Genomic DNA, 25,745 nt, shown 5'->3' with positions numbered 1-25,745 from the left:
GCCTTACTGTCACTGTGCTGCTGTCAGGGAATGAATGTGTACGGCTAGCCGGCTGGTAGCTTTGGCAATGTTGTCATTATCAGAATGATATCGCAGCGGGACAGAGGAGAACTTGCTCGGTTTTATACTGTTACAGATCCCAAAAAGCACCAGAAAGGATATACTGTCTACAAAGTAACCGCAAGGGTAAGTAAAATGAGGATGGGCACTCTGACACCAAGGCTAATGCTAGGTGTTATTAGCTAGCTAGCTTTCTAAGCTAAAATGATGCAAAAAGAAGTAACGTTACTTTCACTTCATCTGTCAATGGCAACAGCCCGTGCTAACACCGCGGATAAAGCAAAAATACACAGTTAAACATGCTTTTATTTTAAAACGTAGGTTTTTCCTTCCTCCCATTGCCAGTTAAGATTAGCAGTATTATCCAGACTGGTTAAATCCGACAAAAAACCGTATTAACCATTAGAAAGCTAACTAGCTAGCTCAGTTAGGGTTTGATTTAACGTTAAGATAGATGAGCTTTACGGAAATAATGTAGAGCATCTCTAGGCAGAAAAACAGTTTGTACTTCAACATTAATTATATAGCTTGTTAATGTTATTGTCATTATTTTTTGATGCGACTTTCCCTGAAAAAGCCTTGAATTAAGCAACAAACAGGGGATCATCATTACCAAGCCAGACCTGCTGTCTAAGCTGGGATGAAGACATGTCAAAGCCTGGGTTAACTGTATGACCTATCTCACTACATGTGACAAGGGTTTCAAGTCCCTGTACATCTCCTAGAGTTACATGCTGCTTTACTCTGAAAATACTTAGGGACAATTTCACTTGCAGTTTTGGACAGATCAGGCTGTGTTTTCTTTTCTTTAAATATCTTTATTGAACTTTTCTGATGTACAGATAACAAAGGGATGCTTATGTGATACATAAAAGAAGCATAAGGGGAAATAACATCTCCATCAGGCAGGGTCAAAGTTTTGTACTTCACTATATGCAGTATGACATCAGAAACACACAAGCAAATACACAGACTAGTACAAACAATACAAACATAACCCAACAGTAAGAGGTAAAACAACAAACAAAAAAAAACACAGCGGGAGGCAATGTCACACTTCATTACCAGAGAATTATAGAATGAAATTGTATGGATAAAAAAATCATAGACAGAGTCCAAGTCTTACAACCCTGCACTGTACAGCATCACTAACCCTTAAGCACTCCATAGCAATGAATTCCTAACCATGATCTACCAAACCCTTCATTACAATGGCTGCCATTCTAGTACCAATATGTTCTAAGAATGGGGAGCAGATAATATAAACTACATTAATCATACACCTAGATCGGTATGTCAGGTATTCCACAGGTACAGGCTGTAACTTTGAATCATCTGTCCCCCACAGATCAAGTCTTGGTACAAAGTTAAGTAATGTGGAAGGTTAAAGACGGGCTAAGTTTTCTTGTCCCTGCCCGTCTGCCTGCCATCCTGCTTGTTATTATTGTTGGTGATGTCTCGTTCCTACTCTCAAGGCTTCCGTCATTCGCACTATAATACACTCTTTGTCGCACTGAGAGCTGTGTCCTTGCTCATACTTGTGTCAGCCGCACAAGAAAGTCCTCGCAGCAAAACCACCACTGAAATCTAGTACTTTAAGACTGAAAGGGTCTAAAGCTTTGAGTTCTTTTCTTCCTCTTCCACACAGATAATCTCCAGGAAGAGCCCAGAGGATGTCCAAGAGGTAAGACATGCAATTATTGTTTTTATGCTGTGACTTTGTGAGTGTGCAAAACAGGAGTTGGAGGGAATATTTGGGAGTATTTAACCTGCAAGTTTAGAAGATAAGCCCTGCTAGTTAGCTCAGAAACCTCCCGTTTGAGACGTCCCGGTACCAAACAAACAATATTTGCAGCTGGAGTATTTATATTAAACATTTAGAAGTGACACAAGTAGTTACATTTGTCGCTGTAGACAATAGTTTTTTCTTTTATAAGATTTTCCAGAACAATCTACTGTTTTCCTTCCCATAACAGATCTACAAACACGCAGTAAAAGACACATGAATGCTCTGTTACACACTGAGGAATTTAGCCTAGCCTGTAACCAGCGCAAATGCAGCAAGCATGATGTCAATTACGGCCTGGAAACACACATGCCTCCATTATTGAGCAGTGCTCCTGTTTGAGAGCTCAGTCTAGTTTTTCTCCCAGCAGCAGGCTGGCCAGGATTTTAGCAAATCGCACTGGAATCTCATCATTATGGGCCAAATGTTGCTTTATCCCACAGAGACAAGAACTGCTTCGTCCAGGTTTGCTCGTGAATGTTGTAACTTCATTCGTTCATTTATTTTGTTTTCATTGCGAAAGATGGCGATAACACGAGGAATTCAACTTGTTGCATGAGTTGGATAGTTTAACGTGTTGGCATTTGAGCTGCAGCAGATGTGTTATTCATTGTAGTCAGAGTTCAAAGTTTTTTTAATGGTGTATATTTTAATGAGCAGGATATCATACTTAAATAATATTCTGACAATGAGATGAGAGTCACAAAATAGATATAATCCATCGAGTGAAACACAACTGCTCCTCCCTATCTTCATCCATCTCTCCTCTCCTTCCTGCAGATAACAGTATGGAAGAGATACAGTGATTTCCGGAAGCTTCATCAGAACCTCTGGCAGCTGCACAAGAATGTATGTAGCCAGTCGGAGCTGTTTCCACCCTTCGCCAGGGCCAAAGTCTTTGGTAAGAAACCAACCCCCTCGAGTCCACCTGTGTCAAAAACGTCCCTGTTCTCATAACAGAAAAGAGACCAAATGCTTATCCTCTTTTTGTTTATGCTAGCATTGAACCCAGGAGTGTGGATCCATCTTTTACAGCTAGCGCTCTTCTCTAAAGTGTCCAAAAGAAACATAGTGACAGAGTTTGGTACAGCACCAGAGTACAGTAAATCCTGCACCAATGGAGAAGCAGTGATAACGCTCCCGCCTGGAGGCAGCTCAGTGGTATTACTCAGTCAATAAGCACTCCATTTTAAATGATCCTTTCTCTCTGTGTATGTACATGCAGGCCGTTTTGATGACTCAGTAATTGAGGAGAGGAGACAGTGCTCTGAGGATCTGCTACAGTTCTCTGCTAATATCCCTGCTCTCTATAGTAGTCAGCACATCCAAGATTTCTTCAAGGTACTTAAACACACACATGCAGAAACACAACAATGCTCACAGACAGACTACTCACTGCATTGTTTTTGATTCTGTCCAAGGGAGGTGAGGTCCACGACGGCTCGGAGCTCATCGGACCAGCGGAGCCCTTTTCTGACTTCCTGGCAGACAGTTTGTCAGACTGCAGCTCTGACGGTAGGTTAGGAACTCTTCCTCTTAATTACTGATCATGTTCAGTCACATCTGCTAAGAGATGTTTGGACATGTTTTTCAGTGCAACGAGACCTGAGTGGTGCAGATGATTTGACCATCACATCTGAGTATGGAGGTAAGGTTTGTTTAGGCATCAAAATTACATCTGCTTACATGAGAGCTTAATTAAATTTCAGTGTGTCAGTCAAAAGTGTGTATTGTCTGTATTGACCCTACTTTCCTCCCCAGGCCCGTCCAGTGACAGCGACCTGACCTCCCTGGCTGTGGACACAGACTCTCTGGCTGGGCTGGATGATGGCATGGCCTCAGGCCGCACCTCCCCAAACCAGCCACAGGGGGGAGCCACAAACATTAGCAGCAGCTGCAGCCCTCGCTTGCCCTCCCTGCACGACCGCCGCACCCCATCTCCCGCCCCGGTGCCTGCCTCCTCAGCCCCTAACCCAGAGGTCAGCTGGCCAGGCCGAACGGCGCTCTTCTCCGGCAGCCTGAGGAAAGCCAGCGGTGGAAACCCGAAGGACGCCAAGTCAGACTACTTAGATAAAGCAAGTGAGCTCATTTGTGTGGCTGTACAGAAAGAGAAGGAGCAGGACTTCCAGGCAGCTTTCTCCTGCTACCGCAGCGGAGTGGACCTTCTGCTGCAAGGGGTGCAAGGTCAGTGTGGGAGAGAGCGGGGTAACTTGGAGAGAAGAGGGGAAGTTATTGAAGAGCTAAAGTATTGCTTAAGTAATAAACAGCACCTCGATTTTCATAACTTCAAACTATTGTTTTTATTTAATGTGCAGCAGTGACACAACCTGTATATTTATTCTTTTGCAAAAGATTTTACGAGATTGCCACTATACTAACATGCTGTTTTGTCTAAATCCTAGCACATAAGTATCCAACTCTGCACTGTAAAAACACCTTCACAAAGAAAACTGATTAACTCCCTCACCCCTCTTCAGGTGAGCCCAGTCCCACGCGGCGAGAGGCCGTGAAGAAGAAGACTGCCGAGTATCTGATGCGCGCAGAACAGATATCCAGTCAGCATCTGAGAAGCAACATGGGTCAAGGGTCGACGCAGACAGTGGTGAGTGGGAGGGAACGTTTCCCGGCCTTGTGCTGTTTTAGATTATGTAAATATAACTAATGCATGCACCCACAAGTGTCCTCAAACCACTTGATGAGTATATCAGAGTGCTGTTGGGTTTGTTTCAGATGAAAACATAGCAGGAAGTCTGGACTGGATAACCTTATCTTGCTTTGTATATATACAGTCTAAAATAATCATAATACTTTGTATGAAAACAGTTTGTTTGGGCCATATTTGAATGAAAACATAGCTCATCATTAGAGCACCGTGTCATGTGTTTCTGTCCAAGGCTTTGGGGGCACAGTGCTGCCCGTCCACCAGCAGAGGAGGCCAGCAGAGTCCATCTGAGGAGCTGAGGTCGTACAGAGTGCTGGGGGTCATAGATAAGGTGAGTCGTTAAGCCTTCCAACTGACAGCCGCATGGTGGCAGTTGACTTTAGTGTTGCTTTCTTTCTAATCAAAGTCCATGTTTCAGTCCCCTCAGGACTTAAATGACAATCAGAATGTTGATCCCCTGAGTTCTGCGATGTTGTAAAAATATCTGAGGGCATCTTTTACTGTATTACTTGCTTGTTACTGATGAGCGTGTCATCACCGATTTCAAATCGTCATTGCACAATGAGATAGTAATCCCTGTCTTTTATCTACTGCTTTAAACTGCTGCGACAGCTGAAATAATGAGTAGAACGGCGTAAATGTAATAAGTAATGTTTAGATTCTCCTTTGCACATATGGATGCCATTGGATGTGCACGTGCAGGGCGAAATGAGCATTTCATGACTATTGACTTTAAATTTTTACACATTTTATTTTGCATTTTGACACGGAAATTGACCAGAAGTGATGGCCGAAGACAAACAGCTCGCCCAGCCAATAGATGGGTTTATTACAGTGGATGTGTATGTGGTAAAACGCTGCAAATTTCATTGCAACTTTTTAAATAACTCCAGAGAAATCAGGCATTTTTGGCTGCAACAATCACAGAAAATGCCCACGAAATCATGCAGGAACTGATCATTTGAGTAAAAAGGAAAAGGACCACAAAGAAAATAATACAACTTTCCCACTGGTCAAAATAACGCTAACATTGCTAAGTGGGAAAGGTTACAATCAGCATTCAGACAGTCAAATCACTCTGCAGTAGACATGGATAATTATCGCCTCCGATCGGCAATGATGGAAACACACAACCCGTATCGACACGATGATCTCCGCCCCCTCTCCGGCGCGATGCTATGCTCCGTTTGTAACTTCTGCGACTCCTCGTCATCTCAGCTACAAATTCCTCCCGTCTCCATCTGAGCAGCGCTCGAACATCGTTCCAAATATGTCTGCGCCGAGTTTGATTCACAGACTGAATGAGTAATAGATACAATAAAGACATAACAAGACGTAACATCTTCACTGTGACTGTTTGTGACGTCAGACGCTGACGCAGCAGAAAAGAGACCGAAAGGAGAGGACTCCACTGGCAACGGGAAAAGAGACAATCGGCATCTATAAGCGGGTCTTCCTGGGTCTGAAAAACCTGCAGAAACGTGCTAATTTTGGTGGGAAAGGGGTATTGAGTACAGCAGACACACTTTAATAATCGCCCCGCTCAGATACATTTCTCCTCCTTGTGTCCTCTCCTCCTTCGACCATCACTTTCACAAAGCCATAAAACGCAATAGATTTACTGGATGGTGTGGCCCGGGCTGAGTGTGTGTATGTTTAGCGTCGGTTATGACTAGCACAAGGTCAGTTTAGGTTGCTGGTCCGCTCAACCAGCTGCCGGCGAAGCAACTTCGCCACTCAGCCATGAAATGACTTGGCAAGCGGCTCAGAGAGCGGCACACACAACACTGAATCAATGATGCTCGTCCTCTACACACACACACACACACACAAAACCCCAAGGAAAATGTTGACACAACACCGACATGTGTTTCTCTACAGAGGTGCACACAGAATCCACAATATGTCACAAACAAATCAGACACACAGAGAAAAAACACCTGAGATAAGTGGATACTGTGTGATGCAGAAATGGCTGAGCTATCATCTCCTCCTCCTCCTCCTCCTCCTCCGTACTTCCTCCTTTCACTTTTAATGGGGACAGAGGGGACAGATGGAGAGAGCTCCTCACCCTGCTGCCCCTGCCTGCCCCTCCCCTCCACCTCCCCCCTTCCCTGATGTTTGTGTCTTAATTATATTAGCGGCCTGGCCGGCACCGCCACTCTGTTTACTCACAGCTCCATTCATATCCATTTAGCCTGCACCTGTTTGGTCCCCGCCAGGGTCACATGGAGAGAATGCACTCACAAAACATACGCACGCACACACGCGTTACAACACGCACAAACACGGGCTGGCTCACACACATATGCTCAAGCTCTCACTGGGGAGATGGTGAGGGAGCAGAGGAGCAGTAGAGATGTCAGAGAGGAGGAGGGAGGAAATGAAGATATAAGGAAGAGGGAGGAAGGAAAGACAAGTGGAGTAAGTGATGCTGGTAGCTTTGTTGATTACAGATGGAAAGAAGGTGGGGGTTTAGAGACGCCTCTGCTAGAAAATACTGTGTCTACTAGGGGTGGGAATATATCGTTGTCTTGATTAGTGCAATACAATTATCGATAAGCTGGCGCCAAATATCAACGTTTTAATATACATACGGCGCTTTGACTCACTGCGTCGCTACTTCATGACTCCTCGCGGTGGCGCCTATAACGTGTGAGGATAACGTGAACGGAAATAAATTGGCCGAAAAAGAAGTTATCAGATACCGTGATGTATTACTATATGATTGTCTTGCAATATATCCATTATCGCTGAATGGCTGTATTGCGATATTATCGTCATTGCGCATCGTATCATGAGTTGCCCTGCGATTCCCACCCCTAGTGTCTACTAGATACTACCAGATATCCAGACAGTGTCACATGTGTGACGTCCACGGTTGGCTCCGGTTGTAACTCTTGATTTTCCTCGCTGACAGTCGCTTTCCTTTTCAGACTGTTTGCCTTCATCTGAGCGTCGAATTTGTTTCTTTTTCTTTGGATTTTCACTTATTTTTGAAGTTGTATCTGTAGTCATCGATCTTTCTTTGTTTGTTCAGCCATAGTAGATTACTGTTTACTCGCAACACTTGCAGAGACCGGAAAAGCAGCCGCTTAGCTCCGCCTACCCTCTCTGGCAGACCAACCACTGCTGGCTGATGGAAAACACGTCACTAACTGGGCGCTGATTGTGATTTTTTCACACCCAGTCCATAATAATACTTTATACTCCAAATGCAAAGGCTTTCATCAGTGGGCCATAGCCTCCATCACCATTGTGTGACCTCATTCGGCGATAGATAGTGACTTAACAGACATTTATTTAAATGAAAATCTTTTTTTGATTATCACTTAAAGTGTCTCATTTTTTGGTGAACATTTACCTACAACTAATGATAATTTTCAATATCTTAATTTTTTCAAAATATTGTTAAGTGTACCAAAACTTGTCCTCTGATTAACTGTTTTGTTTAACCAACAGTCCAAAATGTAAGAAACTCACTTTCTTCCTCTTGGAGAAACAATCTCCAAATTATAGAAAATATATAAACTGTCAAATGCTTGGTATTGGTATAAAATCCTTAAAAGTAGCTGTCATTTAATTTTCTCTCATTTATCAAATTAACTAATGAACATCAATTCAGATAAAATGTGTTGCAATTTATCCTCTTTTCCCGTTAATACACTATAGACTCTAGAAACCTTAAAGTGGTCGTTATGTGGCTGGGATTTGGTTGGGTCCTCGCAGCAGGATCTAACGTGCTAATGCCAGTTTCTCTAGTATAATTTAGGGACCTACATTTATCTTGCAGTGACCCTTATGTGTGCCCTGACCCAGTGGTTGAAAAACAGTGCTCTGGAGGACATAACCACTACATCATGTTAGGCCGTGTATGTCTGTTCATACCAATTAATGGCACTCTTCCATCACAGGTTCTTCTGGTCATGGACAAGAGAACGCAAGAGACGTTCATCCTCAAAGTAAGTGTAATATGTGTGTGTGTGTGTGTGTGTGTGTGACTGTAAGTGTGCCAGCAGCCCCTGTGTGTGACCGGTGTAATTGATTCTAATGGGCCTGTCCCTGTCAGCTCCTCTGCTCTCAGGTGTGAGACGTGTGCCAGATGCCAACGCACAGCGCGGGCACAGATGACTACACACATGTGCGCGCATACTCGTACACACTCTGGCGGGCCAATGTGAACTTTACGTGTAGCGCTGATAAATGTGTGTGGCTCTGTTAAAGTCACGCGCTGTATGTGGCTTGATGAATCCAGTGACTTTGGGTTGCCACGGGGCATAGCTGGCACCTCTTTAATGGGAGGTTTCTCCTTTGCTACGCTCCCTCCATCATTTTTGTCTACATCTTAATCTTCGCACAAACACTCACCTCCCTTTTCCTCCCTTTTTATTTCGGTTTATTTTCATTTACTTCTACTTTTTCCCTGCCTTAATAACTCACCTCCTTTGCCTCTCCCTTCTTATTTCAGGGTCTAAGGAAGAGCAGCGACTGTGGACGCATTAAGAGGACAATCATGCCTCACTCTGTGCCCCACATGGTGCAGCTGAGGAAGTTCATCGTCTCCGAAGACGTAGTTTTCCTCCTCCTGCAGTACGCTGAAGGTACAACCCACACATCTCTAACTTCCTCCTTCTTTTGTCGTCTTTACCTCCAACTTCCTCTTCCCCTCCTTCCCTCGCTTCCTCGTCCGCTCCTCCTCCACCCGTCTCTCTGCCCTTGTTCCAGACAGATGTTTGATAGAGATGGGTGTGTGTCACAGGTCATTATTCTGAATACCAGGTGGCACCATGCTTCATTAGCTATGCCAACACCTGGGCCTCCTTACATCCCACTCACTCCAGGATGTGTGTGTAGCTGGTGTGTGTGGGTGAGTGCGTAAAATGAAATGCAGCCATATTTTTTAATGCCCTGTAACCTATTCAATCTGGCGCACTCAATAACCACCCTGCGCTAATATTAGTGGACAGTATTGAGTATAATACGAGGCTGTTCGACATAATCTAATAATGCTAATCGAGTATCAGAGAAGGCGTACTTTCGCCACAAGTTAACCCCAGCTTTGTCAGGGTTGCTTCTTCTGCATCATATAGTATTAACGTATATATATTTAGCATACAGGAGCTGATGGGTTAAATGAGGACAGACAGACAGGCAGGCGGAGGAGAGGCAGTGACCTGAGTGACATTGAACAAAACAACATGTGGATGGTTTTACTTTCTAAGCCATCGAGCTGCCCCGCTATCATTATCATCACTGTGAGCTCCCTATCTGTTCTCATCACACACAACAGATGCTGGCTTCCAATTGCTCACTCTACAGCTGTGTGCGTGTGTGTGTGTGTGTGTGTGTGTGTGTGTGTGCGTGCGTGTGTGTAAGACAGAGAAAAGTCAAAATGCTTAATAACACAGAGAACCTAAAACACAAACTAACCCCATCTCCACTGAGCTAAATCGGGTTCAGTTATAACTGTTTTTGTTTACCTCGGTTCACAAGCGGAGCCTAATTACCCTGTTCCCTAAAAGCCCCAGTAACTAAGAACCAAGACCAGGATCTAAAAAGCTCTTTTGCACATTTATCTCAACATTTGCACAGCAGCCAGAGAACTGTAAATATATTACGTGTATTAGCCAGATAGCAGTAAAGTGTTTTTCTTGTTTGTTTAGATGAAATATTTTGAAGGTTAGAAAAAAAAAAGGAAAAACCAGCTTCAAGGTTCCTAGTTTAAACCCAGATTTGAATCAAGTGGGCCTTTCTGTGTGGAGTTTTCATGTTCTCCCCGTGCATGTGTGGGTTTCCTCCGGGTACTCTGGGCTTCCTGGGTGAGCAGCTTGTCTCACTCTGATAGCCGCTTATTACAGGCCTATTTACCTACGAAATCACTAATTTGACACAAAATACGGATTTTATTAATCTAAAAATGATTATATTTCCGTTTTGCATTTAAATATAGTCAGTTACACTCACAGTGAGAGCAACAGTTAACTCTGTAGCCTTCTTAAAACTCACATTAAAATGAGCTAAGCTAGCTGTTTTTTTCCACTGACGGTGAAGTAAGACACGGTGAACATGACCGCATGAATCAGCGCAGCACCTGATTGAGGTTTTCTGTTTCGTCACTGTCAGAGTCTGTTGACATTTTCTTTCCCATTCACCGTCTTTAAACACTGCTGTATCCCACACTGTGTTCCGTTTAATGTTGACTTCATGCGTCTTCAGATTTGTAGATCTCTCTGTCGTAGCCTTCAGTTTTTACATCGTTTAACCTTAATTGCTTTCTCTCCACTGTTTTCATCTTTCTTTTTTTTCCCCGCTGTAAACAAGCTGAAGTCAAATTTACCTGACTTCTTTCAGCGGATTGATATGACTACAGTTAGTCCTACGGATTGTGTAATTAGAGCTGAGACCCTAGCAACGGTCTGTTCTTCATAGCAACGGTCTGTTATTGAGAAATAACAGACCCTCGGAATGCCGTAATTAACCAATCAGAATCAAGTATTTAACACAATTGCTAATAAATATCAATAAAACATCCCATTCCCTCTGTGTAAACTACTGGCTCCCATTGCTCCTTCACATGTGAAGAAATGGTTTGCACACATTTTAGAAGCTTCGAGACTTGTGTTTGACCAGTCAGCAACTTTAAGAGCTGCTTCCCCAGAGCAGGAATATTTTTGGACAATGCAAATGAGCGCTTAATTAAGACCAGGTTTCACCCAGTTAAAACACAGGTGAAGTTAGCAACTTCCCCTGAAAACATTCCTGGAAAAGTTCCCGTAATTCTCCCTCTAATTTGCCCTCTTAATACCTCTGCTCACTGCTGTTTCCTTCATCTTTAGGTGGGAGGCTGTGGTCTCACGTTGGAAAGTACCTTCGTAATTCCAGCCCAGACGAGAGCTTTGACATTCCTTTCATACAGAAGAGCCACACAGCGGCTGTACACTCTCCACGACATGCTGTACCAAAGCTGGATGCCGGTTCAGCCAGTTCTGGTTCTGGGCCGCTCGCTTGTTCTGATTCTGTCTCAGGGCTGCAGAAAGAAGGGGAGAAGCTCAGCAGCTCTCCTCAGAAAAGCGTTCTTCCTTCCAGGCTTATTGAACAAACCGGGGCCCAGTCGGACTCTGGAGCCAACTCCGAGGAGGAGTGCACCAACAGTTATCTGACACTTTGCAATGAGTACGAACAAGAGAAAGTAGAACCAGATGCACTAGAAGAGGAGGAAGAGAAGAGCGAACAGGAAATGCTGTCGCTGGACGTGCCCAATGCGACGACCACGTCCTCGCGAAGCCGCTCACTGCTCAGCAACGACAGTCTCTCTTCGCCCATCAGCTCTCAGGAACTCGGCTTCTTCACAGAGTCGTCCGATAAAAGCGGCCACACCGCCGACAACGAGCAATACCGTGGCGACGGTCAGGACAACAGCGAAGTCTTCAGTCCTTTGCCGTCTCCTGCTGCACCTCTGTCTTTAGACCAATCCAAGCACACGCCAATGGAGTTCTTCCGTATCGACAGCAAAGACAGCGCCAGCGAGGTGACCTGTGTGGATTTAGGAGAGCAGCGCCCATCTCAGAAGCAGGTTCCCGTCTTCTCTACGTCCGACCTTGGCTCAGATGTCAATGAGGATCTTCCGGAGCTGGCTCAGGAGGTCAAAGGCCACAGCTCGGAGCTTTGGGGCTTGGACTGTAGCGATAAAGGCTCTAACGAGTCTGTGCCAGTCATCTCTTTTAAAGAGGCAGTAGGTGAGGATGAGGGTCACCCTCCAGACCTTTTGGTCAACCTGCCTGAGTTGAGCGGGACGGTCGACTCTTTACAGGAGGAGCTGGAGTCTTCAGGAGTGTGTCTGGGCCTCGAGGCGACAGCGTCACCTCAGAAGTTCATCCAGCCTGACGTCTTACAGCTTCACAGCCAACCCGAGGACGAGGAGGAGGAGCAGCAGCTGGAGCAGGAGCTCTCTTCTTTCTGTACGGCCTCTGCAGCCTGCGACACCAGCGTCGCATCTTCCTCCCCCTTCAACTCGCTGTGGGAGGACTGCAGCTTGGCGTTTGCACAAGAGGCCTCTGATAAAATGGTGGTGGATCCTGCATGCCAAAATAATGACCTCCCCTTCGACCCTCCAGTTACTGACTCTCTCAGTGAGAAACTAGAGGCCAGTGCAAGCGTTAATAAAGACTTGCTTTCAGAGCCCAGCGGCGACAGCCTAAATGGTAGTGAGGCCTGTGAAGTGATCGAGACTTTATCAGCTCTTGTTGGTGAACCTTCAAGAGTTCTACGTAATAAAAGTGGCAGCGAATTTGATAAAGACGTATCGCGGCTGTTCGCAGAGCTGGACGAGCTTTCGTTGGCTGCATCTCAAGCTCGCATCCCTGAGGAGTTCGTGTGCTGCTGGGCCGTGGAGATGGTGACCGCCCTGGACATTCTGCACCAAGAGGGAATCATCTGTCGAGACCTGAACCCCAACAACATCCTGCTCGACCACCAAGGTTAGACATCCATTAATAACACAGCCTTCCTCATTACTCTGTCTTGAAGACAAGGATCTATGTGAAAATATTTCACAACCTTGGTATATATTTTCTAAAGTATGAGGTCGCACTGGATCATTACACACAGTAAATGTATTAGCCTCAATACGGCTAAAAAATAACAACATGAGTACTGACAAGCTGTAATATACGAGCAGCATTACAATACACTTTAAAGCTAGAGCTAAAGAGTTTTTCGCTGGTTATGAAACAGACTGAAATTAATTCTGATGACTCTATATGACCCACAAAAGCAAACCAGACCATCAGCGACAAGACTGATTATTTCTATATAGTTATTTTAAAAGCCTGAAACTGCTGGCGGGAGGTAGGTGTCAGGCGATGCGATTTCTGTAATCGATGGAAGCAATAATATTTGAAATTGGCGCCATAGCTGTGGAGAAAGTTGTACAAACAGCTTGTGTTTTTGCCCATTCAACATTCCTGCAACACCCAGCGTGCATTGTGCCCCATCCCTCTGAAAGGAACGACCCAGCAAGAGACGCTGGAGTGAAATACTACCTTTTTTACCGAGCAGTATAGAATCCGAAATCCTACGAGAATATACCGGTGGATCGTCTACATAATCTTCAGGTCTGCAGTCTACTTTTCAAACCGGACGATTTTGAACGAGACATGACATCAGAGGCGGGCGTCCTAGATTGAGGAAGTGTAGTTTAGCGAGCTCCCTGGCCTCTGCCACATGACGTATTTTACGTAGTCTGGCAGAGGTTTTCCAGGACCCATTGGAGAAGCAGATAGCATCCTCCAAAGGCACAGAGCAAAACTGCATTTTTTTCTACCATAATGGCGTTAGCTCCCCGTGATAACATGATAGGACTGAGGTTGAAAATCGGCGAACTGGCTCTTTAAGCATGTGCAGGACAAAATCAGCGGAGATAAGAGGTACAGCTTTGTCCACAGGGGGCGCCAAAATCAACACAAACTAAAAGTTCCTCACAGGAGCTTAAATTAACAAAAGGTTATTAAAAGAAGTAGATGATATTAGAGCATGATACAGCTGTGTGTCTCATAAAACCTGAAAGGACTAAGAGAATGCAAACATCTTCTTTCTGTTACACTTTAACGCATTATTCCTGCTGATTCATGGTGGAGAAAAAGCCACCTTGTTGCTTTTAAAGTTGGCAACCTCGATTTTACAAGAGTTGAAATCCAGAAAAACGTGTCCTAAACAAGAAACTAGGTATTATTAGTAGTATTAGTTATTAAAATTTTCTTCTGCAGTAAGAAATTAGGTTGAAGTCAAGATCTTAGTGTATTCCTTCCTCCGCACACATAGTATATGTCTGTCTCTGTCAGTCAACCATGATGTAATCTATTCCCAAAAAACGACGGCTCTTCCAGAGGCGAAAGTGTTGTACCGGGAGGTCACAGATTCCCCCTCAACTTCTTCTTTTGTCGTCCTACAATCATCTCTCCCCACCTCGTTATCAACAAGCGTCTAATTAGCTGAGTGGCTGTTTTCGTCTCCCTGGCGGTAATTATTGTTCTAAAGGGCCCATCAACGGCGTAGTGTGGTGCATCAGTCTGGCTAGCCCAGGCTAATGGCCACGGCTACCTAATGACACCATTAGTTCTAATGATAGCGTTAACGGGTAGCAGCTAAACAGGAGTAATCGGTGGGGCCGTGTGCTTGAAAAGCTCGCAGAGGGATGTAGAGAGGCGGAAAGGAACGGAGGAAGGAAGTGCTCAGAGGGTGAGTAAACAGTTAGGAAAGTAGCGAGTCGGAGTGACACTTGACTGCGAGCATTATGAGTGTTTTACTCTTGTAGCTTGAACACTTCCTGTCCCTTCCTGTCTCCTTAGGTCATGTTCAGCTTACCTACTTCTGCAGCTGGAGTGACGTGGAGGAGTCCTGTGACAAAGAGGCCGTTGCCAATATGTACTGTGCACCAGGTGAGACATGTATACACTTAATCTCTCTGATTTCTCCTGTTATTCTTATTGAAAAGGACCCATGCTGTGTGTGTGTTTCTGTGTCAGTTAGAAGGTTAAGGTGGGGTTAATTCTATGCAGGCATGCAGGGCCATAAGTAGGCCGCTTTCCCATGGTCACAAAACTCTTATTCATAATCAGGCATGAATGAACAATCCAAGTGTACACAAACAACTCTCCAGAGCAGAAACAGCTATTCTTCTTGACTCTGAGACACAGACATCCACATGTAAAGCTTCCCGTTCTGTTATTTTCATTTATACTTTTGCTTTTATTGCAGTTAAAGGAAACTTGATGGTCTTGTTGTAATTCCCTCATCGTCCTGTAGAGTGTGCTCTTGTGCAGCGATCAGCCAGCAGCGCCGTAACCCCGTGTGTTGCCCCCAGCAGGCTCGTGGCAGCTCTGGTATGCTGTTTACAAGCTGCCGAAAACAAACTGCTGCTAGACTACAGCACCATGTCCCCACTTAGCACTTCTGTGTGTACGGGGCGAGTGTTTGACATCTATAGGCGGATACATTTCCCAATATGTCGCTGCTTTAAGAACACGGCTTCACACTCTGTTGGATAGATTAAACGTGGCGGGTTAAATGTCTTCGATATGCAGGACTAAGAAGCTGAAAACACTCGGATGCTCTCTGAGACGTACGCCCTCACACCCACTCGCTCTCCAGCGCACTTCTATTCACTCATATTCAATCCTCTCTCTCTCTCTCAAGCCAGGAAGGTCACTTTAGATTTAAATCCTCCTTGTGACTACAACGTACAGTATGCCATTGCTGTAATAAATCTGAAAGCAACAAATGCTCCATCTAATATCCAAAGTGTGCATTTTTTTATTCCCTTAGCAACAGCTTGTGTAAAAGCCTGCTAATGGAAAAGGAAGCACACAGAGGCGTATAGTGGCCGGCAGGAGATGACCTAAAGACGCAGAGGTAAAGCTCAGCGCGAGGATCTTAATAAACAGACGCATAAAAAAGGCAGAGACGGGTTTGCCGCTGTAGTCACTGTGTAATTAATGTGGTAATTCTACTCTACTGTAGTGTGGATTGTAGATTTGAAGGTAACTCATGAAACACAACTCAATAGAAAAAGAATCGGTGTTGAATCAGTGTCCCATGTACAGAGGCCACAGGTTTGATGTGGCAGCCCCAAGCTCGATCCTCCACCCTCAGCCCCTTGCCGTGTGTCATTCCCCATTCCCCTGTTTCCAACATTATCCACTGTCCTCTTTTCAATTAAGGCTTAAAAGGCCCAAAAAATATATTTTTTAAAAATGCTAAAAAAAAATTAATCACAAAAGGTTGTATTTTTTGCAATATGTGCTCTTTCTACAGTCAGTTATTACAGCAATGTTCCAGCTCAGTCAAGTAAAGCAAAAGTTTAGGGCTGCAATACATGATTATTTTCATCATTAATTTATTGATTGACATTTGAGAATTAAGCACCAGTACAATCAAATTTTATTTATATAGTGCCAAATCATAACCAAAGTTATCACATGACACTTGACAAAAAGAGCAGGTCTAGTACTCTTTGTTAAATTATTTAGAGAGACCCAACATGAATCCACCATGAGCAGCACCCTGACAGGAATCCATTCACAAACAAACTGCTATAAAACAGGGACACTAATATTAAGACCTCAGCAGCTATAAGCAGCCTCGGTGTCTTTACTCTACAAATGATCTAAATGATACGTTAACTTTTAAAATTGTAATTTAATATGTCCTTAATGTGTAGCTCTGTAGTTGAGTGTTAAGACAAAGACAGTATCATTGAAGTTGGACAGAGAGTCTGTGCATCACTGGAGGAGCTGATGGAGGCAGTAAAACAATAGACTTGGCTTTATGTAAAAGTTGCTCATCATCTACAAAACACAATCAAAAACATTTTTTTGGCTTTTTTGGCCTTTATTTATAGGACAGCTGAAGAGAGACAGGAAACGTGGGGAGTAGAGAGTGGGGGATGACGTGCAGCAAATGATCAGCAGACCGGGAGTTGAACCTGCTCTTCCAACTGAGCTAAACCAGCGCCCCTAAAGTTTATATTCAGCTCACACAAAAAGTTTCAACATTATAAAGCACTGAAAGCCTGTTAGAAATATCGGGGGATAAAGCCTCACCTTTAGTGAAATGAAGTGTGTGTGAGCTTAGTGTCTTGTTAGTTAAACGACTGTTGAGTCCATGTGGATCAATGGATGTAGTGCACATGAGCAGCCAGCAGGGGGTGTGTCATGCTGTAGTAGAGAGATTGTAACACTTTTTCATCCTACTCGACCACTGGCAACTTTTATTTGAGCCTTTCTCTTTAATTGTTGAAAATCTAACATACACATTAACAAAGTAATGCCTCTAAGCTGCTGTTTCACTTGCATTTATTCTACCTGCGTTAGGTACATGTACCTGTAAATGTATGTGCTTGTGAACACACACACACAGTCTAACGCAGAGGTTAGTGAGTGTGTGTCTCTCCTGCCCTTGTTATGTATTGCTGTTTATCCAGACAGGGTCAGCTCTAGCGATGGCTTCATTCCTGATGACAGATTTATGACTGTTTGCCAGAAAGCTAGCAGGGGGCCTGCTGTGACCGTATGTGCGTGTGTGTGCGTGTGTGTGTGTGTGTGTAAGAAGGAGGGAAACATGTTTTTATAAAACGCACACATTCACACCCACAAAAAAACACGGGAGTGGACTCGGAAAATACAGCAGCAGGGTTTTAATCTATTTATTCTGCTCTCCTGCTTATTTACATTTCAGCGTTTTGTCATAATTGATAAACATCAGATGGCTTATGTTTTTTTTTTCACTAAGAAGAAGAAAAAAAACAATGTGTGTCAATGTGACGGGAAAGGGACTTGTTTATTGTTCGGTTGAGAGGGAAGTAAGGACAGAAGCGATTGTCTTTAACGTCTAAGAAAAGGGAAATTCAGTGTTTTCTTCCCCTCAGAGGCATCAAGCCTGTTACTGAGAACTCACTCGTTAACTGATTTGCTTTTGTTCTTCTACCTGCTCAGCCAAAGAAAGATGTAATGGAAGATAACGTGTAGTTCCCTTTTTTTGACACGGAGCTGTCATTGTTTTTAGAAGACTGTTGAGTAAGAAAAAGTAGTCCCTCTGATATAAATTTGAATATTTCGCCTCTGCCGTAACACTGAAGGTGACTCACAGGGTTGATTTAAGTTTGTGTTTGACTATATAAGTGATTTGGTTTCATAAAGAGCGCCTGCAAAGCTCATAAGACACACACGCATTCTTGGAACATCACACACCGATGCCTCCTCACTTCCTACCTGCACACTTCCTCTTTCAACAATGACTTTCGGTTGAGTTTTTAGGGAAGTGTGTCTAAGAGGAGAAGAGAGAAAGTTCCTTATGGCCCCCAGGAGAGAGGAGATGCAGTGTGATTAAGATACAAAGCAGGAGGGAACTGCGTTGTTAAGGGGAAAGGGAAGAAGAAGAGGCCACAAGGTGAACAATGTGTGTTTGTGTACCGCTGTTTCTGAACTCCTCGGGTTCCTTTTGTTTTCTTCAAACTCTCATTAGCGGTGTTAAACTTCTCGTGCGCCGTCCCAGAAAGAAAACGTTAGCGAAGGTGTGGTCAGGTTTGAAAAGTTTCCCCCACCACACACAGCAGTGTGAGAGTGAGGTTTGAATGACCCATGGCCTCTGGATGCAGTTAATTCTCCCTTCTCGTCCTCTTCCTCTCTGTCTCCTCTTCTCCCTGCCTCGCTCTGACAGAGCGGTAAGTGTAGCCAGCTCCACTGTACTCTCCCTGCAGCTCCTTAGACATTAATCCATTGTGATGACATCGACCTTGCTCTGAGACGTGTGCGATTTTGTGTGTGTGTGTGTGTGTGTGTGTGTGTGTCCAGTATCTCCCCTCCAGCTCATAACCACGCAGGTATCACTAGTCCGTTCAATGACGATCTTCTCTCCTTGGCTGTCAAAACAGTCGTCCTGGGGAGCCCTGAAGACCGGTTGCTCAGTTCGCTGTGTGTGTGTGTGTGTGTGTGTGTGTGTGTGTGTGTGTGTGTGTGTGTGTGTGCAAGTCGTATCATAGCCCTCTCTAACCTTCGCTGCAAGAGAGCCACGCAGCCCCCCCCCAGAGTTCCCCGCAGCCTCCACCAGGAGACGAGGGGGTCTTTGTCTCTTCTGCTTCCCCAGCTGAGGAGCCTGGTCTCTGGGCACACACAGCCGTGACCCCGGGGTCCCGGCCCCTCTGGAGGGAGCAGAGCAGAGGGAGGCTGAGCGGCACAAGAGGCCATCTGGTACCCAGTGGAGCTAGCTGCACACGCACGCACAGTCGCTCTCATACACTTTTGACTTTAGTATCACTCGCAGTTTGTGCTTCTTGCTCAAACACACTGAGGAGTCCAGACAGAGTGAAGGGATCGACAAACTTTGTGTGTGTTTTAAGCTGAATTTAAAAGGGAAGAGAGCCTTTATTTCTGATTAAAAATGAAGAATTAATCAACTTTTTTCCAGAAGATCTGCGTTTAAATGACTTTTGTTTAGCCTCACAAACAAACACTTTGAGGATTTGTTTGCAAAGATCCAAATGAACCCGTTAATTCAGAAAATAATCATCAGATTAATCGATGATAAGAACATGAATCAGTTGAAGCTCTTGTCCTTTTTGTAGATTATTTTCAGGGGCTGATAATCGTGCAGAGATAAAGAAAACTGAACAAAATGTTCTTCCTGCTTTACATTTCTTGGTGTGTGTGTGTGTGTGTGTGCGCGCGTGTTGTACGAGTGTGTGTTTGTGTTTGAGGTCAGGTCATGCAGATGGTGTGAAGTTGCAGCAGACGGTTTCCTCAATTTAACTGCTTTTTTATTATGCAAATCACCCTTTTATGAGACACACTTGTTTGTGTGTGTGTGTGTGTGTGTGTGTGTCTGAGTGTGTGTGTGAGACTGTGTCCATGTTTTTGTGCTCATTTTGAATTGAGTGTGTCGACTCAGTGAAACATTAAGTAATCCAAGATGTCATTGTGGAGCAGGGTTTAATGTTGAGGCTTTAAAAGCAAGATCTCTAAATTGGTGTAATCGCGTGAGGGGTCTCGTGCGGTTACCGTTTGAGCTCAAGATCAATAAGATTTAATTATACAAATTTGATTATTTTGCATCCTTTGCTAGTTGATTTTTCTTCCCTACATTCTTCCCCGCCTCATTAATCTGTTAATTTATTGATTCATTCAGTGTCTTCCATGTTTTTCTGCTCTCGTTCCAGAGGTGGGAGGTATCGGCGAGGAGACGGCCGCGTGCGATTGGTGGAGTTTGGGCGCCATCCTGTTCGAGCTCCTGACGGGCACGGTGAGTGAAAAAGTACAAAAAAAAATAAAAAATCTTTGTTGCGAAGGTGTTGTGGGATGTCTGTAGGTGTCTTGGCTTTCAACTCTCTCACACGCTTTATGGTGGTGCCAGCTTGTGTGTGATTCCGCGCGCGTGTCGGTGTGTGTCTGAGTAGGAGGAGTTTTGTTGTGTGTACGTGTGCGAGGTGCGTCTTGGCTGCCGTCTCGTACTCCGGTTCTCGGGGAGTGCCAGGGGTGTCGGTGTGACTTTCTCCCCCAGCCTGAGCTCCATCTGCTGGGCCAGGGGGTCAGCTCTCGCCGGGCCTCCTCGCTGGCTCCTGGAGCAGCGCTGGGCTTTGAGCGCGCCGCTCCGAGGTCGGCGTGGAAGGTGAGGACCGGGGCGGCTCTCGAGGTGCTGGAACTCGGCTCAGGCGCCGTCTTTTAAGACAGCCTTTTTATTTAAAAGATAACAAATTCAGCCACCACACATGTACACAAACGCATGCTAATTATAACTCTTGAAGGACAAACACAAACAGTAGCACCAACAGACACAGTGCAGGTGCAGAGCGTCTCTTCAATTCTTCATTATCTATTAAATTTGAATAAATTCTAACTGATTGCCAGTGGGCATGTTTTCATATCAGCCGTTTCCATCAATGGCCCAAAACGTGAGTCGGGGTTTTAGGTTAGTGATATTTCATTGAACAATACACAACCGCTTACCTGGGGAAAAAAAAGTCCGTCACACAGATGTCTCCTTTGATGATTATGTCTGGGTACAGCCCTGGCAAGGATACACACACACAGGCACACATAGTGTCTCTTGATCCTTGCAGGATAAGATCTCGCCTGGAGCAGTCTTGACTGCTGCTAGGAACCCAGCCAGAACTCCTGCAGCACGTATCAGAGAGAGAGAGGGAGGAAAAACGATCTAACTGATGGAAAACACACACACACACACACACACAGGGTCTCCCAACGCAAACACACACACACACAGTTTACGGATTTCTCTCGCTGCACACGTTCTGCTTCAGCATTTTCAATTTGTGGTTGTAGACACGCTGAAAGATGTGCTGCTGCAAGATACAGTGATTACAGTCATTATTGTCAATTATTTAAACAATAGAGCCACTTTCTGTGGGTAGAAGCTCGCGCAGGTCTTGTGCTCCCTTTCTCTCATTTATTGTAGTCGCATGTGAACGCAACAATTCCTTTTAATTGACATTTTCAACAGGTCAGATTTGACTGACTTCGTATTCCCTTTCCAGTAAAGTCGCTCGGTATAAACAATGCACAAACATGTCATTCTTTCTGTTCCAAGAAAGAGCAGCAGCAGTTGTTGTATTTGATGGGATCAGTGTTGTTTCAGGTGCTCTGGCTCTTTGGTCTCCTCCTATTTGTCCAGTCCCGCTGCTCTCGCGGTGACCTGCAGGCCCCTGCGGGTGTCAGTGTATCTGTCCCTTCAGTTCAGCTTTTCTTTGTTTTGATTGATAGTTATCTGTTCTTTCCACCCCTCCTTCCTCTCCCTGCAGTCTCTGCTGCGCTGCCATCCAGCGGGAATCGGTCGCCACACGGCCCTCAACATCCCCGAGTCTGTTTCAGAGGAGGCCAGGTCTCTGCTGGAGAAGGTGAGAGTGGAGTGTGCTGCTAACGTGTTTGTTGTCGTCTCATCCACAGAATCTGACAGAGTGGCCAATTTAATAGATTTTCTTATCGCTGAATGTGTTTTTTGTAATTTTGTATTTATAATCATCTTTACAGTCACAAACATTTAAGAATGACTTGACATAAAGTGCGTTCACTGCAGGAATGGGTCTTTGAGGGAATCGTGCATGGTGCATGATAATGTTGGAGTAAAAATCTGTTGCATTTTTGCTTAAATTAAAAGTACGGTAAGTTTGTTATCACAATAGTAATTCGACCTACAAAGAGTTTCTAAAAATGTGTACATGTGATATTTAAAAGACCCACTTTTTGTAAGGCCTCAGATGACAGGAAAACAAGTTTTTATAAATATAACTTCCTACAACAACGACAACAACAGTGGTTTGTTTGAGAGACATACAGCCTGATCTGCTACAGTGGCTCAACAGTACACCAACACTGTGTATGTATCAGAAGGATTATTAATATCTAGTAAGCGTAGCAGAGAGATCACTATCTAAAGGTGTTACCAAAATAAAAACAAGACCTTGCTGTAACTACATTAAATGATTACAGGTGTTAGATTTTCAGATTATAATAGATTCAAAGACAGTATACACACGGTGGATATGTCCTTAATAACAGAGGTGTTACAGCTAATCCCAACTCCACAACCCTTGCATTCCTTAGATGTATATTAATATGGTTAGCATGAATTAACCTCTTCTTAATGCAGCTCAAATCTGCCCTGAATCCTGTGCTTTAAGGGAGAGGATTAACTTACTTACTTACTTACTTACTTAATTTACTAAGTGTAAATTCAGTGTATAAGACGCACTTTTAATACTTTTTTAAATCTAAAAATGGGCAACTGATATACCAGTAAGAAATGCAGGGAGAGATATTCTATTGTGCTACGGTGTTTTACCCAGACAATGGCGCTATAATCCAGCTAACGCTTCGTCACGGACATCATGATCGCATAGAGCAGCCGCCACCCTAACAACAATAGCAAACTATCAAAAGTCAGAAAGGCATTAATGTTAATTCTTTGGGAATATTAAACTGAATAACAAACATCTCTAAAAACGATAATGAATAATCACATAAGTGATTAAATAAATGTAACTTACAGATAAACGTATTTGCTGTTCCCGTCACCGTCCACCGTATTTGAGAATGAGCTGGACAATCACATTTGTATACGTCACCAAGATGACTATGAACTCAGGGTAACTACCAAAGGAAAGTTTGCAGTTGTGCGGTCACGCACTTGCTGATTTTACAGTGGGACAGCACTAAGCACTCACACACTTAGCGGGGAACGCGCCTCAAAATCTGTGAGTGTGGAGATTGAGATTTAGCCAATCAACGTTAACCGTAGGCTGAGCTCAGCTACCGCACCGGTAGCTAGCAGGATTGCAAACCTCCACATGGTGAAAACAGATGGTAGACTTTAATTTTTGTGTGTTTTAATGTGTTTCGAATGAAGATAAATCAAAATATTGTTGAAATAACTTGTATACGTATTTTAATGAATAAAAAGCCATAGAAAACCTGTTTTCCCTCTGGGAGACCCCCAACAACAGTCTGATATTCTAGTGTGATTTATATTCTGGATTTTACGGTTAATTGTAAAGACCGCCCGATAACTTAACTTGTGATTTTATTCAGTCATTTCACCTGGTTTCATTAAACTGCCTTTCTCACTCTGTCTCTATCTTGTCCTCTCTTGCAGTTACTCCAGTACAACCCGATGGAGAGACTGGGGGCAGGTGTGGGAGGCGTGGATGATATCAAATCCCACCCTTTCTTTGCCAAAATGGCCTGGTCCAAATAGACGCAGTGCATTGTGGGACTGCAGAAACCAGAAATGCATGCTGGGAAACTGGCTGCCCTGGATGCACACCTTTTAAGAGTGGACACACAAATAGACACGCAGTAACAACAGATGCATCTCTGCACATGTCTCCCTGTTTTGTGCGGCCATACAGTCCAAACTACTTTTTTGATTTTGTACGAGTTTGCCAAGAAGCAGTATTACCTTCCTTGTAAAATGCTACGTTCTTTATCACACAGAGGGTTTACTGTGTAACCTTTTTGGTGCACTTAACACCGTGTGTGGTGCAATAATTTATACAGTGAGTGCTGGTACCGAGTGATGATCCACTACAACATTGTTGCTTTTACACTCCTCATACACTAGCTGTACGCCAAAATGACACAACTGAGAGTGAGAGGTGACATTTTTGTGTTCTTTCCTGCATTCGCTGCATGTTACGCATTAAAACTGACACAGATTTACGTCACCTTTCGTAAAGATCCACGTGCAGTACACTCAGTTCGTTGACCTAACACTTATAGCATTCCTCACAGAGCCCACTGAGATTAGCTGTGAGTGAGACAAGGGTTTTATTTATTGAGGATTTTTATGCTCTGATGTCGAAGCAGATATGATACATCATTTCCTACAGCATTGTCGAAGTTTTTTTTTTCATTGCCAAAAATCCCACATACAGTTACATAGATGGACACTATGCAAGGCAAAGACAAGGAGAAGGTTTTGTTTTCACATGAAGAATTTAGTAATATCAAGATTTGAATTATGAAGTATTTATTGGATCATATCTGGAAAATGGGCGGTGTAACTGACAGCTTAAGGTCTTGTCTCCACTAATGCCGGCTCAGCGCTCAGTTGAAAATAGTTCAACTTGTGGAACACCTCCGCGCTCGTCAATGTCACTTTTCCCTCACGACCAATCAAAATCAAGAAGGGGCGGGTATTCAGAAGTCATCTTTGTCAACAACAATTGCAGAGGAGAAGCTAATCTTCTGTTTTTTCGAAGGTACTATTTCCAGGTGTAGAGCTGCTGCTGATACCAGGACACGACGCCTTTCTAACGTTTTAATGTTTCTATGAAAAATTTCCTAAAATAAAAGCAAAATATTAAGCATACAGAGGGATTTAAAACAGACTTAACGGTCACTACCGAGGGCAACTTTCGTAACCTAGCAACAGTAAGTGTCAGCGAGAAGCGCTCAGATATTGAGGTTATGGCCGCTGCCAGCGCAAAAAGCGGCGTTAGTGGACACAGGCCCTAAATAAGTTTCATTCATTCACAAAAAGAAGGATAAAGGAGGACGAGGCTTAAGCCACGCATTTGAAACCAGCCCTTTTACAGATTTCAGTTGTTTTTTTAATGAATATCAGATTAAACTCTGCACTGAATTTTTCTGCATGAAAGAATATGATTTATGTAAAATATTTAATACTATGAAAAAAAAATCTATCGAACAATAAATAATGTGTGTCCTGTAAATAGACCTTTTAAAGGATGTCGTGCTGAGTGACAGGTACACCCAGGTCTCCCATCATGTCCAACGTGTCAATCACTTACTGCCTCATCAATCAAATCCCTTTTGTTTGAGCAGTTTTACTTTCATGTTTGAGTAACACTCACCACACAGATCATAATGCTGATTTTATAATATGTATCATGACAATTACATTACATGCCATTTAACACTTCTTGTATAACAGGATGAGGCTTTCGGAAGTCATTGGAGCAAATATCAAACACATCTTTCAAATAGTTGTGTAACACCACGGATAATCACTCTGTAGAGGCTGCACTCTGTCGTCCTTCACTTCAATGTTAACTGACAGATTCTGTTAATGACCAGGTCCATACTCCACCTGTTAACCCTTTCTATCTGACATAAACATCGCAATGAGTTGTTGTTTTCTATTGAATGATCACTCTCATGTGTGCTGTATGTCAGTCACCCTGGATAACAATAAACATACCTGGATGAA

At 43.9% G+C, this 25,745-nt stretch overlaps 1 protein-coding gene across 1 annotated transcript; it reads left to right on the top strand.

Annotated features, from left to right (window-relative positions):
• Window positions 1–31: 31 nt before the first annotated feature.
• rps6kc1 (ribosomal protein S6 kinase polypeptide 1) lies at window positions 32–25,745 on the top strand. The gene is made up of 16 exons (XM_069657544.1): window positions 32–186; window positions 1,709–1,744; window positions 2,627–2,747; window positions 3,072–3,187; window positions 3,268–3,361; window positions 3,441–3,494; window positions 3,608–4,030; window positions 4,324–4,448; window positions 4,741–4,839; window positions 8,423–8,470; window positions 8,977–9,109; window positions 11,345–12,985; window positions 14,855–14,944; window positions 20,218–20,300; window positions 21,817–21,912; window positions 23,667–25,745. Exons 1-16 carry the CDS (start codon window positions 85–87, stop codon window positions 23,766–23,768), a joined length of 3,363 nt encoding a protein of 1,120 aa, XP_069513645.1. The 5' UTR covers window positions 32–84; the 3' UTR covers window positions 23,769–25,745.

This window comes from Semicossyphus pulcher, unplaced genomic scaffold, assembly GCF_022749685.1.
Source record: "Semicossyphus pulcher isolate SPU_LCO1_2020_fin unplaced genomic scaffold, fSemPul1.0.p SCAF_11, whole genome shotgun sequence".
Classification (NCBI taxonomy): domain Eukaryota; kingdom Metazoa; phylum Chordata; class Actinopteri; order Labriformes; family Labridae; genus Semicossyphus; species Semicossyphus pulcher.
This window is presented reverse-complemented; position numbering and strand designations above follow the sequence as displayed.

Excerpts from the sequence above, each read along its gene's own strand:
- rps6kc1 (XM_069657544.1), top strand. The coding sequence starts at position 85 with ATGATATCGCAGCGGGACAGAGGAGAACTTGCTCGGTTTTATACTGTT. Across the intron at positions 1,745-2,626 it reads GCCCAGAGGATGTCCAAGAG|ATAACAGTATGGAAGAGATA; the intron begins GTAAGACATGCA and ends TCCTTCCTGCAG. Across the intron at positions 20,301-21,816 it reads TCGAGCTCCTGACGGGCACG|TCTCTGCTGCGCTGCCATCC; the intron begins GTGAGTGAAAAA and ends CTCTCCCTGCAG.